The 15725-nt window shown below is 69.0% G+C and overlaps 2 protein-coding genes across 3 annotated transcripts; both read right to left on the bottom strand.

Annotated features, from left to right (window-relative positions):
- Positions 1-630: 630 nt before the first annotated feature.
- ANKRD23 (ankyrin repeat domain 23) lies at positions 631-9093 on the bottom strand. Of its 2 annotated transcripts, XM_048829614.2 has the most exons (9): positions 9050-9093; positions 7235-7390; positions 6380-6517; positions 6017-6124; positions 4720-4818; positions 4362-4460; positions 3500-3598; positions 3175-3273; positions 631-2737 (listed from the first exon to the last, which is right to left on the bottom strand). In XM_048829614.2, exons 1-9 carry the CDS (start codon positions 9074-9076, stop codon positions 2636-2638), a joined length of 927 nt encoding a protein of 308 aa, XP_048685571.1. In that variant the 5' UTR covers positions 9077-9093; the 3' UTR covers positions 631-2635. The 2 variants fall into 2 exon arrangements, with proteins under 2 accessions (XP_048685571.1, XP_048685570.1); XM_048829613.2 differs by lacking the exon at positions 9050-9093 and having other exon boundaries at positions 7235-7821.
- Positions 9094-9715: 622 nt separating this feature from the next.
- ANKRD39 (ankyrin repeat domain 39) lies at positions 9716-14000 on the bottom strand. The gene is made up of 4 exons (XM_048829615.2): positions 13707-14000; positions 13401-13507; positions 12208-12411; positions 9716-11772 (listed from the first exon to the last, which is right to left on the bottom strand). Exons 1-4 carry the CDS (start codon positions 13798-13800, stop codon positions 11629-11631), a joined length of 549 nt encoding a protein of 182 aa, XP_048685572.1. The 5' UTR covers positions 13801-14000; the 3' UTR covers positions 9716-11628.
- Positions 14001-15725: the final 1725 nt, after the last annotated feature.

Genomic DNA, 15725 nt, shown 5'->3' on the forward strand with positions numbered 1-15725 from the left:
GTCGTGTCTGTGCCGTTCCCAGGGACTGTGCGCCGCGTGGGGGGGGGGCTGACAGGCTGCGGAGCGGGGAGGGCCCTGGCTGGATCTTAGGGCACAAGGTAGGTGCTGCAGTTAAGTGGGGTGGGGGGTGGAAATGGGGGGCTGGGGGGCTTCCATCTTTCTCGGCCAGAGCCGGAGTGGCCTGAGCTGTCAGGGCTCCTCTCGGCCAGAGGACCAGGCTTTTTGTGAAGGCTCCCTCAGGGGCTCCCCGCGAGGGGCGCCCGCCCCCCATACTGCCCTGCGTTAACCCCCAAGAGCAGACCCACCACCTCCAGGGGGTGACCCACCTGGCACAGGGCAGGAAACGCCCACCCCAGGGCCCAGGCGAGTCACTTTCCCGCCCCACTCTGCGCCTTGCGGGAGTGAAAGGAGGTGCCCGGGCCGGGTGCTCTCCTGGAGGGGGGGGGGCGCCTGCTGGCACAGTTCATGCGGTGCTGCCCTGCGTTGGGGGGGGAAGGGGAATACCTGGCGTGAACCAACCAAGCTGAGATCCAGCCCCCCGTCTGCCCCACCTAGAGCAGCCCGCGCCCCTCCGCTGCCCTGGCATGGCACCTGCGGAGCGAGGGTGGGCACAGACCACACCACCGCTGCTGCTTGCCATGGAGCTTTATTCACGCGCCTCTGGGGCGGGGCCGGGCACCTGCAGGCCTGGAGCCCCCCCTTGGGGGCTGCGGCCAGAGCAGATCCCCGGCTGCACCAGCCTGCACCTGCTGCCTCCTTGTGCCTGTCCCGGCAGGCCTGGGGCCCCGTTGGGGCCACTCCAGGCAGTGACCCAGGGCAGGGGTGCAGGGACCGTTTCCTCTAGCCTTACCCCCCCGGCCCTGGGCGCAGGTTCCTTGCCCTCGCTGGGCACTGGAGCCTCTACCAGCCAGCGGGCCCTGCTCTGAGCACTGTTCGAAGGGGGGCAGCCCTGTAGCAAGCCCACGCTGCTGTCTGCTACGCCCACGTTGCATGCCCCCCCCGAGTGTGAACAGCTCCGGTGGCACCTGGTACTGGTTCTGGCCGGGCTGCCTGTGCCAGCGGGGGTGAGATGGGGCCCAGGGGCCATGCTCCAGCAGCTTCCTGGGCACATGAAATCCAACCAGGGTGACCCACACACTCTCAGCCTGACCTGCAGCGCTGAGACGGCAGCCCGCGGCTCAGAGCTGCCTGTGGGCTGGGTATGAACCCGGGGCACGCTGCAGCTCACCCACTGCACTGCTAGGGGGTCCTGGAAGCTGGCTCCACTCACTGTTAGCCCCATTTTACACAGAGGGAAACTGAGGCAAGGGGCAGGACTCACCCAAAGCCCGCAGCAGAGAAGCAGGACCATCTGCCTCTTGGCCTGGGCACTTTTCCCCTAGTGCTGGGAGAAGGGCAAGGACCATGCTGGGCAGCCTGGGGCACAGCGGGGTGTGGGTGCTGCCCGGCTCCAGGCTAACTGGCTGGAGAGTCATGGGTTCCTTGGCCCTCATCCTCCCTATCTGCCCCCGCGGGCATCTCAACCAGCTCGGCTCCTGGGACAGCAGCGCTCCGGGAACAACCTCCAGGCAGGCCAGAGGGGGCCGTACCTGTCCTGTGCCAGGCTGCGAAGGGGGCACCCCCTGCCCCACGAGCCATCAGCCATGTCCTATCCTGCTGCTGTTCCCCGCTGGCTGGAGCCTGAGCCCAGGGGACGCTCATTGCTGTGGGGCTGGCTGCTGGGGGACAAGGGCAAGGCTGGGTGCAGGGGGGAACAGGAGCCTCTCAGGCACTAGTATAAGGAGGGGCCAGGCCCTGCCAGCCCACGGTGGTGGGGGGGCTGCCATGGCCAGAAGCTGGGCCAGGGCACAGACTGACAGTGGGAGCGGCCGAGGGCAGGAGGTTCCCCCCCATTTTCCCCCAGCCGGGAAAGCTGTCTGCCTCCATCAGCCAGGAACCTGGGCTGGGACTGGGCCCTGCCGCCTCATCTCACTGCACCATGCTCTACCCCCAGGGCCAGGTCAGCCTCTCCCCGCAGTTAGGGGGCACCCCAAGCCTAGCCCCATGCCTCCAGCTGACTGGGGTGCAGTGGGGGCTGTATGCTTAGGCCCTGGGGGCAGCCGTGTTCCCTACAGCACACAGCCTTGGGAAGGCCGCAGGGCTCGCCTGCCCAGAAGAGGGGCGGGGGTCAGGCCAGGGACAGGTGGGGGGTCAGCTCAGACCCCAGGGCAGTGCCTCTCCTTTTGGTGCTGGCCACAGAGAGATGAGTGCAGCTGGGAGAAAGACAGCAGCTCTTCCCCTAACCAGCCATGGGCAAGGCTTAGCCCCTCCATGCCTCAGTTTCCCTCAGGGACGGCAAGTGACTCACCTGGGCAAAGGGAAGCATCCCCAGGGCACCAGGAATGGGGGAGCATCAGGGTCAATCCTCTGCCTAGGACCAACCTCAAACCTCACCTCACCCCACCCCAAGGGCACCGCTAGGACGGATGGCACTGTCCCCAGGTTGGTGTCCCCTGGCTAGGTGTGGGAGCCGTGTGAGGATGAGCACAGCCTGCAAGGGGCACCGGGGTAGCTCAGGGCAGCGCCCTGGTCCCCCCCGCCCCCTTTGGTGGTCACGGGGGGAGGGTGGGGGGGAATGAACGCTGGTTCTGCTACATCAGTGCCGCCGAGGGGGGCGCTGCCGGTTGGCACACGCCTGCAAGGTTTGCCGGATGCCCCTCTGCCAGTCCTTCACCAGGTCCACGGGTCGCAGGGCCTCCTGCGGGGAGCCGATATTGTTAGGCTGCCGGTGGGCATGAGCCCCTTCCCCGGCACTAGGCAAGGACTGGGACGCTGCGGACCCGGCGCACGCTACATGAGCGGTCCGGGGAGGGGGCAGAGCCCGCTGGCCAGGGCAGTGCTGTGCAGACAGCATGGGGCAGGCCCGGGGGTCAGCATGGGGGGAGCTCTCCCCAGGGGATCCTGCAATCAGCCAAGACTCCCATGGGAGCCCCTCCCAGAGCTGGGCTAGAACCCAGGAGCCCGAGCCCCCTCTTCAGGGTGTCATTGGTAGGGCACTGCCTGGGCTCCCGGCTGAGGGAGCCTCACTCTGGGGGTGGCTGGTTTCTACCATTGGCTACAGCCCCCCAGGCTGGGCAGAGGGAGCAGCCCCTGCCCTCCCAGGCTGTCCCCGGGGGAGCCCCACAGGGTGCTCACCTGGTTCCGGACCCTGAGATTGGCACCGTACATGAGCAGGGTCTTCACAGCCTTGAAGCGGCCCAGCCGGATGGCGTCGTGAATGGGCGTGTCCCCCTCCTGCCAGCCAAAGGCACGGGCAGCTCAGCGGGACCAGGGCACATGCCTGGCACTGCCCCCGCCCCTGCCCCCGCCCCGCCCTGCCCCCATGCAGCTGCCTCTGGGGCCCTGTGCGGCGCCCAGCCAGCCCAGGGTACAAGCCACAGCTCTGCGCCTGCTCCCCGGCCCCTGGCTCTGGGCCGTGCCCCGTGGAGTGAGGCTGGGGGCTCAGGCCCCGGGCCGCTACCTTGTCCTGGGCGTCAATCTCGGCCCCACAGGCGATCAGGTGCTCGGCGCACTCACAGTGCCCCGTCCGGATGGCCACGTGCAGCGCCGTGCTCCTCAGCTGCAGGGGAACAAGGGCCCGTTACCATGGCAACACACCCCTGGGGCGCACACCCCTCCCCACAGCCCCCAATACCCCGCTTCTAGCGCCACCCGCTCCCCGGGGTCATAGAAGCACAAACTATCGGGGTGGGAGGGACTTCAGGAGGTCATCTAGTCCAACCCCCTGCTCCAAGCAGGGCCAATCCCCAATTTTTGCCCCAAATCCCTAAATGGCCCCCTCAAGGATTGAACTCACGACCCTGGGTTTAGCAGGCCAATGCTCAAACCACTGAGCTATCTCTCCGCCCTCCACAGCACGTTTGGGCAGGGAGCTCGGACCAGGCCCCAACCAGCCACCCTCGCCTTTAACCTGGAGGGGCAGCTGGGGGCCCTGTCCGTTCCAGTGCCCCTGCTTCCTGGGGGGCGCACACCCTGCTGGACAGGCCCAGAGCGGGGAGGGAGCTGCCAGCTGGCCTGGACAGCTTGGTGCCAGCCCCTGTCTCCACTGATCAGGCTCACCCCTGCATCGCACTCCAGTTTAGGACAGGAAGTGAAGGGAAATAGAGGTGGGATGGAGTGATGTAGGGAAGGTGGCTGGACGCAGAGTGAGAGCCAAGGAAAGGCTGGCATCAAAACGGGACTGAGAGCAGGGAAAGAGCCTGCCCCATCGGTGCTGGGAAACCCACTCCCCCCAGCAGAGCCCCCCGAGGGAGCCACCTCTCACGGCCGTGGCAGCGGGCCCCGGTGCTGCCCTCTCTCGGCTGCCAGCCCCAGCCCCTCACCTTGTCCCGCGTGGAGATCTTGGCTCCTCTGTCCAGCAGGCGTTTGAGAATCTCCAGGTGCCCCCCACGGCAGGCCCAGAGCACGGGCGTGGCCTCCAGCTGGGCAGAGCGAAGGCAGAGTCAGGCGCCGGGGGGCCAGGGCACCGGGCTGCTCGGGGACACGGACCCTGGGCCCCAGGTCACAGCGCCCCGGGGGGCTGCGGGTCACCAGCGCTCATGCCTGGTTCTCAGAGTCTCTAGGTTTGCCAGCCCTTGGGAATGACTCAGAGCAGGACCCGGGGGGCTCTGACCCCACCAAGCGCCCTGGCCATGGGACCCGGCAGGGGGACGGCTCTGTGGGCACCAGACGCTCGCTCACCATATCCCTGGGCTCCAGCCTGGCTCCAGCCGCCAGCAGCTTGTCCACGAGCTCCGTGTGGCCCCGGAGGCAGGCCCAGTGCAGCGCCGTGCATCTGAACTGCAGCAGAGACCCGTGTCACCCGGCGCCAGGCGACCCCAGCTGCTCTCAGCGCTGGGTCCCCGCTGCCCTCCTGCCCTGGGCAGCGCAGCCCCAGCTCCCCAGGAGCCAGGCACCAGATCCCCCCTCCACGCACACACACGCGCTCCGGGCGCTAGATCCCCCCCCCTCCACACACACACACGCTCCGGGCACGAGGGAGCCAGCAGGTTCGAACCGCCGGAGGGCTCGGGCTCTGGAACAGCCCCCCATGGGCATTGCTGGCCAAACACCATCACGGGTTTGAAGCGCGCGCAGGACAAACCGACAAGAGGGGGCGTTGGTTGGCCGGGGCGTTTGGGACCATGGCGGGCTGGGTGGGTTGAACTCCCATGTGCCTAAAGCTCATGCTTCAGGTTCCAGCTGGCCCCCCGCCAGGGTCAGGAAGAGATCCCCCCTCCCCCCAGTGTATTCTGGGAGGTTAAACAAGGGGCAGCCCCAGCTGGGGATGGGCCCATGGGGAGGGCCGGGCTCTGCGGGGGCACCGGGCTCTCTCTGTCTCAGGCCCGTGGGTGGCCGGCTCTGGCTCAGACCCCCAGGTCTCCCTGGTGGCCTGAGACGGGTCAGGAAGAAATTTCCCCCAGGTCAGACGCAGGGACCTTGGGGGCTTGTCACCTTCCCCTGCAGCATGGGGGGTGGGTCCCTTGCCAGGGTGTATCTCACGTCATCGTTCCCTGCCACTGCGGGGCACCGGGCACCTCAGTCCCTCCTGTTCTCCGCCTGGGGCACATGCCAGCCCGGGCTCCCGAGGGCTGGGATCTGTGGTTGTTGGGTCCGTGGGTGGGGGTGGTCTGGGATATACAGGGGGGTCAGACTGGGTGAGCTGGTCCCTTCCGCCCTTAAGCTCTATGACACCCCCGCCATCCCGAGGCCCTGGATCCCCCCCACACACACACGCGCTCCAGCTGCTAGATCACTGCCCCCCTCCCCCCCGCAAGGCTGGGCACACCCTCCCCAAGGCGCGTTCTGCCGGGGGAGCCCCGCCAATCAAAGGTCCCAGCCGGATCCCCCTGGCCACGGGGCGTCAGCCCGAGCAGGGGACGTCCCGTGGCACCTAGAGGGGCTCAGCCGCAGGCTGGGCTCGTGGCGAGAACCAACCTCGCTCAAGGCACGTCCTGGGTTAAAGCCCCAGGACCCGCCCTTCCCCCGGCCCTCACACCTGGTCGTGAGCATTGGGGTCCCCGCCGTCCGCCAGGTACTTGTCAATCGTGGGAACCTGGTTCTCCAGCACCGCCTGCAGGAACCGCGCAGCATCCACAGGCTCCGCCTAGGGCGGACAGGGAGGGGTTAGTGCCCGGGCAGTGCCCCCCCACGCCCCGGGGCACTGCCCAGCTGGCTCAGAGCATCTCGCCAGCATCCCCCCCGTTCCCCCTGAGGGCTCCAGCCACCGCTGCAGGGGGGCAGAGCAGCCCCTGAGGAGGGGTCGCTGGCTCCGGACTAGCGCAGCTGGCTGGGACCGAGTGATCTGAGCCCCCGGCGGCCTCGCTCCCATCCCGGGCCGGGCGGCTGGGGTGTCGCTCACCGTCACTGCCGGCTCTGGCTCTGGCTCCTTGGGGCGGACCACCCGCGTCCGGCTCTTCTTGTGCTTCCGCAGCCTCACAATGTCCTCCAGGTCTTGGAGACTCTCCAGCCGCACCCGGGAGCTGTTGAGCGTCTCAAGCTGGCCAGGGCAGGTCAGAGTGCAGGTTAGGGCAGAGCCAGCATGCCTGGTGCCGGCACCAGCCGCCCAGGAGAGTGGACAGGACCTGGGGCCATGCCACACCCAGCTGGGGTTGTCCTGAGCATGGGACAGGAACTGGGCACTCGGTCCCCCCAGGGGCATCTAGGCCCGTCTGAGCTCCTGGCACAAAGCCAGGTCAAGGGGGTCAGATTCTAAGTCAAGGGGGGAGAGCTAGAGTCCCCCAGACACCTGGTTCCACCAGCCTAGGGAGACCACCGCTGACTTCTTCAGTGCTCTCCGCTGAGCGGGAGCCCAGCGCTGGGATGGCAGGGGCCGCGGGTCGGGAGTGAGGGGCACCACCAGAGAAGGGGGTGGGGGAGCCCAGGGCTGGGGTGTAAGAGGGCTGGGGGACGGGATTGAGGGGCTCCAGCAGAGAAGGGGGTGGGGGAGCCCAGGGCTGGGGTGTAAGAGGGCTGGGGGACGGGATTGAGGGGCTCCAGCAGAGCTGGAGGGAAGCCCAGGGCTGGGACGGCAGGGGCCGCGGGTCGGGAGTGAGGGGCACCAAATGCCATTCTGGCCTTCACAGAGCAGGACAAGCAAGCACAGAGTTCACAGAGCTAGACACCGGGGCTGGGGAAAGACCCTATGGATCCTATAGGATCCTGTCCCCGGAGTTCCCTTGTGGCCACCCCACCCTGCCAGGGGCCAGCCGCTCACCTTCTTCCTCCTCTCTTCCTTCACCTTCTGCTTCTCCTTGCTGACGGCATCCCGCACCCCGGCCACGCCGCGCCGCCAGCCCTCGGGCTCCTGTGCTGCTCCCCTCGCCAGCACCTCGAAGGCCCGCACCGTCCCCTCATACCTGTCACCACTTACCTGGGGAGAAGGGGGGGCAGGAGAGGTAGAGGGTGGAGCCAGGGCATGAAATGTAGGAGATGGGGCATCCCCATGGGACATGGGGCCTTTCTCCTCTAGGGGGCACCGGCTGCCATCTGACCCCAGGGTGGGCAGGGACTGGCTGGCTCAGGGTGGCAGAGAATGGGACACGGGGCCTTTCCCCTCCAGGGACACTGGTTCCAGCCCCAGGGCTTGGACTGGCTGTCTCGGGGGCAGTGAATGGGACACGGGGCCTTTCCCCTCTGGGGGGTGCTGGCTCCCATCCAGCCCCAGGACGGAGACTGGCTGGCTCAGGGGGCAGGGAATGGGATGCACCTTTCAAACATGAATTAAAACTCAGGGGGTGTAGTGAGGCCAGGCCTTCTCTACAGCTGGGAAAGAGGCACAGAGCAGGGGCGGCTCAGGGCAGAGCGGGAGCCTGGCTCACAGAAGGACGCTGGGAGAGGAGGCTGGAAGTGCTAAGCCCGGCTCCCCATGACTAGCTCCGCGCTCCCCAGCTGGTGCCAAGTGCGGGGGTGCGAACGGGACATTCCCAGGTCGTTGGGCCCTTGGCAGGCCCGGCTCCGGGCTGCGCACAGCTCTCCCCGGATCACTCGCTCCCTGGCTGGCTGGGCCCTGCTCGCCCAGGGGAAGGGGGTGTCCAGTCCCTGCTCTGCCATCTCCCGTCATGGCTGCCCGGGCGCCCCGCTGGCTGCGGCTGGCATTCCGGCCGTGCACCTGTCCGGGCCGAGGGCAGCGTCAGCCCCTATTTATACCCCCTCCAGGGGCTGGGGCCCGCCTGAAATAAACAGCACGTGTGGTGGATGCTGCCCAAGGGCAAACAAGTGCCAACAAGCCTGCAGGGCCAGGGGCCAAGGGGCAACAGGGGGTACCCAGCCCACCCTGGGCAGACTGAGCCAGCAACCCACAAAGCAACAGCCGAGTCACACAGCGGCCTTGGCCCAGCCTGGAAGGGCCAGTGCAGGGGCTGCCCAAACAGCCCCCGCGGCACTGAGCACCAGCTCCCCCAACCCCCTCGTCCCCGGGGCTTTAGCCAGGCGCCAGACCCAGGCGAGTGGGGCGGCGCAAGGGGGATCCCACCAGACCCGCCGTGTAGGGACTGCGGAGATCACAAGGGCAGGGGGTGACCCGGGGGCAGTGCCCCGTTCTGGGGGGTGAGGGGGCAAGCTCCCTGGCAGTCCCCTGCATCCCCCCATCCACAAACCCACCCCCCATTTGCCACGTCACCGCAATGGGGGGCGGCAGCCCAGTGGGGCCCCCAGCCGGGTCTGTTCCCAGGAAAGCCACAGCCCAGCGCCCTGGAGACCTCCGGGTTGACACACGACGCTGCCGCCGGGAGCAGACATTTGCCCCATAACCAGCCCCCCCGCCCCCCGGACACAAAGTCAATCCAGAGGCCCCCTCCCCGCACCTAAGGAGAGTCCGGCTGGGACCGCCCCGCCCCCAGCCTTGGCCCGCAGACCAGGGGGCTGCGCACGCCCCGCGGACGGGGCTTGGGCCAATGCAGCCACCTCTGGGGTGAAGCGAACCCGCCGCCCTGGACGACCCAAGGGCTCCGGCCGGGCCCAGCAGCGCAGCGCCCCCGTGTCCCGCACGGCTCCCCGGGCTTCGCCACCCCCCGGGGCACCCTCCGCTCACCAGCTGCTGGACGCTGATGAGCTCCATGGTCCGCCCGCGCCCGGCTCGCCCCACCCCGCTGCTTTTATCCCAGCGGCGGGTCCGCCCCCCACCCCCGGCGCCGGCCCCGGTGACCCGCCCGGCTCCGCCTCGGGCTCCCCGCCGGCGGCCCACGGGCAGCGCCGGCCCGGCCCCAGAGCGAAGGGAGCGGGGCGGGGCCCACAGGGCCCTGCCATGGGGTGCCCTGACCGGGCAACGCTCCCCGGAGAGCCCCGGGAACAGCCCTGAGCCCTTCTAGCGCCCCCACCCCCTCAGAGCCAGTTGCCAGCAGCCATCACCCCCCCGTCCCCAGCGGGGACACTGAGGCACAGAGCTGGGGCAAAGGCCTGGCCGAGGCAGGACTGGAACCCAGCTCTCCTGCCGTGCTAGGCTGGCAGGTAACCCCCCAGCCACGCTGCCCCTCGGCCTCCCCCGCGCCTCAGCACCAGGGAGACCGGCCCGGGGACCAGCGCAGGACCCGGGGCAGGGAGCAGGCGTCTGCCCCACCAGCGGCTAGCGGGACGATGTGCCCAGCCCAGCCCCCCTTGCCAGGCGCCGCACAGGCACGGAACAGAGACAGTCCCTGCCCCACACTGCTCCCATCTCCGCGTAGGTTCGTCAGGGTGAGTTTACACAAAAAAGGGACAGTGCAGTTGGTGAGGGATTTATTATGAATTTATGCCCTGCTAGCATGTCCCCACCCCCCAGAAACAGGGCACCTCCCAAAGACACTGCACACTGCAGAGGGCTGGCCCTAGTGTGGCAGTAGGGGGCGCTGTGCTGCAGGGAACATGGTGGGCGCTCAGCAGGGGGCGCTCTCCCCTGTAGGTCGGGGCTGGCACTAGGGGGCGCTGTGCTGCAGGGAGTACAGGGGGCGCTCAGCAGGGGGCGCTCTCCCCTGTAGGTCGGGGCTGGCACTAGGGGGCGCTGTGCTGCAGGGAGTACAGGGGGCGCGCAGCAGGGGGCGCTCTCCCCTGTAGGTCGGGGCTGGCACTAGGGGGCGCTGTGCTGCAGGGAACATGGTGGGCGCTCAGCAGGGGGCGCTCTCCCCTGTAGGTCGGGGCTGGCCCTGCTGTTTGAGGCTCAGCGTCCACCTCCCAGCCCCTGGGCCTGCCCTCCATGCAGTTTCCACTGACCACAGCTTGGGGGGCTCCGCTGGACCCTCCCTGGGAGACAGGGCAGCCCCCCTGTTCCACCTCCGCTTAGCACTGGGGATGGGTGGGAGGGGTGGCTCTCTGTGGGCCTATGGTTGGGGGGGTTCCTTTAGCATGGGGAGGGGGGAGTAGAAGAAGCCACCCTGCCCCCAGCCAGATCACTGTGCAATAGATGGGGAGGGGTCTGGGCTTCCCTCCCCCTTTTTCCCCTTTGGTCCCCTCCAATCCAGCTGTGAGCAAGTGGGGAGGATATGTTTGCAGGACCGCACCCCCAGCCTGCTTCCTGCTGGGGCGGTGAGGGGGTGGAGCGGGGCGGAACAGCAAGGGGATAGAGGAGCAGGCAACACAGGGCAGGGGTGGGCACTAACCTATCTTCCCCAGCAGAGGGCAGGACCCCAGAGACCAGCCCCGCGGGACACACGGACAAGGCAGGGGACTAGGTGGGGAAGAGTTAATGGTGGGGAAGCCCGACATCCTGGCACCAGATCCTTGGGGGGTTCCGGTTCCCCAGCCCAGTACCAAGGACTGAAATAGCTCCATGAAGGGGGAGAACCTATCTCAGCCCCCCATCTCCCCCAGCTCAGGGTTGCGGGCATAGAGAGGAGCCCACAGCAGCCCTAGCCACGGTGCCAGGCCAGAAATCCCAGCAGACGCTGCCTGGCACCGTGCTGCCATCTGCTCTGGGCACGGAGCAGGCCACCGGCCTTCACCCCAGCCAGACTCCTCCTCCCAGGGGATGTGAGCCTGCAGCCCCTGCTGGACAGGGTCCGTGGTGCCCAGCACAGGGGACCAGCCCACGCCTGTCTCTCAATGCCCACAACCAACATGGCTGCCTCAGCTTCCCGCCAGCCGTGTGGCCCTGGGAGCCTGGCTCAGGCCTGGGCAGTGGTGCCTGGCTCACGCAGAGGGCTGGACACAGGCCCCTGCCCCCCAGAGGCCCACCCCGCCGCCAGCCACTGCAGCTGCCTGAGAGCGGAGCCGGCAGCCTCTTCCCTGCCTGCGGAGGCCAGGTCAGCACAGTGGGAGCCCCCGCGTGGTGACATCAGCAGTGCAGGCTGGGAGCAGGGGCACCCTGGCGGCTCCGGGTGTCCTGCCGTCTCGCTGGACTCCCCTTGATCTCAGCCCCCGAACGTGGCTCCCCGCAGCCAGGGACACGTACACGGTTTATAGCGGTTCCCTCCTTTTCCCTGCCCAGCTGTGCCCGTTCTCCTCTCCCGCCGCAGGCTCCCCAGAGCAGCCGCCCAGTGGGGTGCGCGCCCAGATCACCCCAGGGCTGCACGCACAGGGACAGCTCGGGAGAGGCCGGAGGGCCCAACGGCAGCACCGGCTGCAATCCCGCAGCAGGCCAAGAGGGGGAGACAAAGCACAGAGCACCCTGGGGCGGCACCACCCCGCCGCGCGCTGCCCTCAGGGCTCCAGGAGGTCCCGCAAGGCACCGCTGCCGGGGACCAGGTCACGTGCGCTCCTGGCCCTCCTGTCCCGGACGCCCTTCAGCCCCGGGCTGTGCCGCAGCAAGAGCTCACAGAGCTCACGGTGGCCTCGCTCGGCGGCCTGCGAAAGGAGAGCAGGAGTGAGGCAGGGCGCGCGCTCCCGTGGGGCGGGGGGCAGGGTGCGGCACGGACCCATAGGGAGTATTCGCTCGACCAGATGCCCGTGGAGGAAGGAGACGTCTCTTGTCAGCAAAGGGGAGAGAACCAGGGCCCAGCTGGGGCACAGGACAGGGTGCTGACTCTGCAGCCCCACAGCCTCCCATCGAACCACCTCGGCCCTGGGGCCCGGGAACAGAACCTGCAGCCCGCGGCTGCGCAAACAGGACCTTCCCGGCTCCAGGCATGGAGTGGCGTTGTCCGCTCCAGCCAGCAGAGGGCGAGCGACACACCTGCTGGGGCAGGTCTGCCTGCAGGGGGCAGTGCTGTGCACTGAGACCCCCGCCCACAACAGGGAACCACAAGGGGACAGCGGGGGGGAGGGGCCCCAGCCCCGCACCTTATGCAAACTTGTCATGCCGTCGTCATCCACGATGCCGGGGTCGGCTCCGTGGGCCAGCAGCAGCCTGGCCACGTCCACGTGGCCGCAGTAGCTGGCTCGGTGCAGGGCGGTGGCCCCACCGTGGGTCTGGGCGTTGCACCGGGCCCCACTCTGCAGCAGGAACTGGCAGACGGCTCCGTGCCCATTGCGGCTGGCGTAGTGCTTTGAAACACAGGGAAGAGGGCACCTCAGGAGCCGCCTCTGCGCGCTCAGCTCCTTCCGCCCCCCACGCCTCAAAGTGCTCTGCCCACCCAGCCCCGGGACGCCTCGGTCTGCCCTGAAGTGCAGCTGGCTCTGGGGAGGGACACCATGATCACAGCCCAGCTCGCAAGACAAGCTTCCAGGGGATCTGACTATTTAAGAACCTCCATTTAATCCCCCACCCAAGCCATGGCATTTTAGCACCAGGCAGGGCATGGGTACACAGCTCTCGTCCCGAGTTCAAACTCTGGGCCCAGCCTTGCGGCCCTGGGTAAGTAACGCTCGCCCGCTCTCCCCCCGGGGAACGGCATCCCCTCGGGAATCCCACCAGCCCTCCACCACGAGACCTCCCAGCCAAGCCCTCGTTAAATCCCAGGCCTTGTCTACACGCAGACGTCACACCGGTGAGAGCGGAGCCTAGTGGGTGCGAGCCGTGTGGCCTGCGTGGGCCCAGCTCCGGGGGCTCCCCTTGGACCTGCACTCAGGCAGGTGGCCCCGGATTGAAGAGCGTCCACACACACAGAGTGCGCCAGGTTAGCTGTCTGGGGTCAACCCCCTCTCTAGCTAAGCTGGCAGCGGGCGCCGGGCGACGAGGTCACAAGGCTGGATCCCATCCCTGCCTCCCCTTTGAGCCCAGCTGGCTGGCACCCTGGGCACCGGCTGCCGGGAACCCCACAGGCTCCGTGCCCTCCTGCCCTTTCCGTGGCCACCGGCGTGGGGCTGAGCCACGGGGCGGTTACGTCTTCCCGGGGGGCCGGAGCTTTCCACCGAGTCTAGCCCTGGCCCCACGGGGGCCCCCGCCCCTGAACCCCCCCATCTCCCCCCTGCCCCAGGCCGGCCGGTCACAGGAGCCGGGGCCCAGCAGCTCGTGCCACCCTTACCCTGCCCCAGGGAGTCCGCACCAGCCCCGTCCCCCCGAAGGGCCTGGGGGGCCCGGCCGAGGCACCTACCAGGGCGGTGTAGCCGGCCAGGTCGGGCTGGCTGGGATCCACCCGCTTCTCCACCAGGAGCCTCCGGACCCGCCCCAGGTCCCCGTCCAGGGCGGCCGACCAGACCCCTAGGGAGAGAGGCGAGATCTGGGGCCCGGGCGTGGGGGAGGGGCCAGCCCCCCCCATCCGCCCCGGGCCCCCCCGCCCTGCCCCCCAGCCGCAGCCCCCGCCCTGCCCCCCAGCCGGGCCGCCCCCCGGGGCCGATCTTCACCCGCTGCCCGGGGCCGGGGGGGCGGGACCGGTCCCTGCTCCCCCCCACCCCGGTACCTCGCTCGAAGTCCATCTCCGCCGCGGTCTGGTGCGCGCCGGGCACGGCCGGCCCGTGGGGGCAGCAGGAGCCGGGGGGGCCCGAGGAGGCCATGGGGGCCCCGATCCCGGATCCCCGATCCCCGGGCCGCCGCCTGCGGGGGAGGGGGGGGGTCCGGCAGCGGGAAGCAGCCTCGGCCCCGCGCCGGCCTGGGCTGGGCGCAGCCCCGGTTCCAGTCCCCCGGTTCCGGTTCCGGTTCCGGTTGGCGCCGATCGACCCGCCTTCGCCGGCCCCGGGCTCCCGCCGGGCGCCGAGATCCCCCCCCGCCAGGGCCGGTTCCCCGGGCGCGCTGGCAGCGCGGAGCCGCCAGGGGGCGCCCGAAGCGCAGGGTCCGGGCGGGGGCGCGGGCGAGGGGCCCAGCTGGGCCCGGCTCCGCTCCCACGTGCGCCTGGGGGGGCCCGAGCCCGGCTCCCCCTCCACGGGCCCGGGGGCGGCCCGGCGGTGCCAGGCCGGCCGCGCTGCCCGGGGCCTGAGTTCGGCAGGGGCCGGCCTGGCCCGCGGCTGGCCCGGGGCAGGACCCGCAGGACGCTGGCCCGGGGCAGGACCCGCAGGACGCTGGCCCCGGGCAGCGCGGGATGCCAGGCTGGGGGTCTGGACTCCAGCCCCGCCGCTGCTCCTGGCCCCGGGGTTCCTGCTGGCGCGGGGGGTGTCCTGCCCCGCACGTCCTCCCCCCACGGCCACGCTCCCACAGAGCTGCCACGGCTGAGGTACAAAACCGGGAGCTGCAGGACCCTCCTGAGCCCGTCGCCGTGGGCACGGGGCACCTGGCAGGTTTCCGGGTCAGCAGCCTCGGAAAGGGGCCCATGCTGGAGAGCCTGGCAGGTGGCAGCCGATCTCCCCCCGCCTGTGAGGGGCCCCCAGGAAACACGGTGGCACTGGGGTGGGGGGGCTGCACAGTAACCCAGGCAGGGGCTTTGATGGGGTTGGAACCCCGCACCCCCACCTTCGCTCCAGACACTCAGGTCCCAGCAGGTCTCGATGGGGATGGAGGAGACTCCTCCCCACCGACAGTGGGGCAAGCCCCTCTCACTAGCCCCCCACCCCAAAGCACCAGGCGTCCACACTGCTTGGGCCAAAGCCAGCCTTGGGGTCAGCATCACGCAGAGCCCAGCTTAGGGGCCTGGAGACAGGCGGGCCCCAGAGCTCCAAGGGGAGCAGGGGAGGCCCCTCTAATTTACCGCTTCCCCCACCTCCCTCTGCTCTCCTGCCCTGCAGACCCATGGCACAAGCCCCACGCCCAGCCCCCTTCCTTTGGGAGGTCACTCTGCAGCTCCCAGTCCTGTTTCCCCCCACCCGCCGGAGCAGGCCATGCCCATACACCTGATCCGTCCAGGTGGCTGCATTACAGCCTGTCCTTGGCCTCCCTCCAGAGCAGGATCCCAACCCTGCCAGCAGCTCCCCCAGCTCAAGGAGAGACGTGCTGGAGAGCCATGCAAATGCCCCACCAGCCAGCCCTGGCTGAAGGGGGAGCTCCGGCCCCACAGCCCTTGGCCTCCCAGCTGTGGCAGCCCTGCCGATCAGTGTAAATTACCAGGGGGAGGGTTGGGATGGCCCAGCTCACCGAATGCACACCACCACCAGATGGGCCTGCGTCAAACACGGTGGGGCGGCTCAGATGCCCCCCAGGCTTCTCCCCAGTGGGACAAGGCCCACGTCCCATGGTTCTTGTAGCATGGGCCTTATCCCATCTGGCCGGTGACCTCTGGGGCACGCAGGGAGTGGCTCAGCAGCCATTGACGTGCTTTGGTAACCCCACGTGAGGTGGGGTTCCCAGACAGGGCAGTCCCTCCCAGCGTCCTGGCTGGCACCCTCTGCAGCCGTCGCCCAGTGCTCCCCGCACACTGCCCAGTGCACCCTGAAATTAACCCACTAGCCTTCCCATTAGGGGAGAGCCCTGACCCCAAATGACAGGCAGCCCTGGCCAGATGCAGCCCGGGTGCCTGTCATTTTGGAGCTCCTTGGCTTAATTACAGCCTCTG

This window comes from Caretta caretta, chromosome 26 (assembly GCF_965140235.1).
Source record: "Caretta caretta isolate rCarCar2 chromosome 26, rCarCar1.hap1, whole genome shotgun sequence".
NCBI classification, from domain to species: Eukaryota; Metazoa; Chordata; order Testudines; family Cheloniidae; genus Caretta; species Caretta caretta.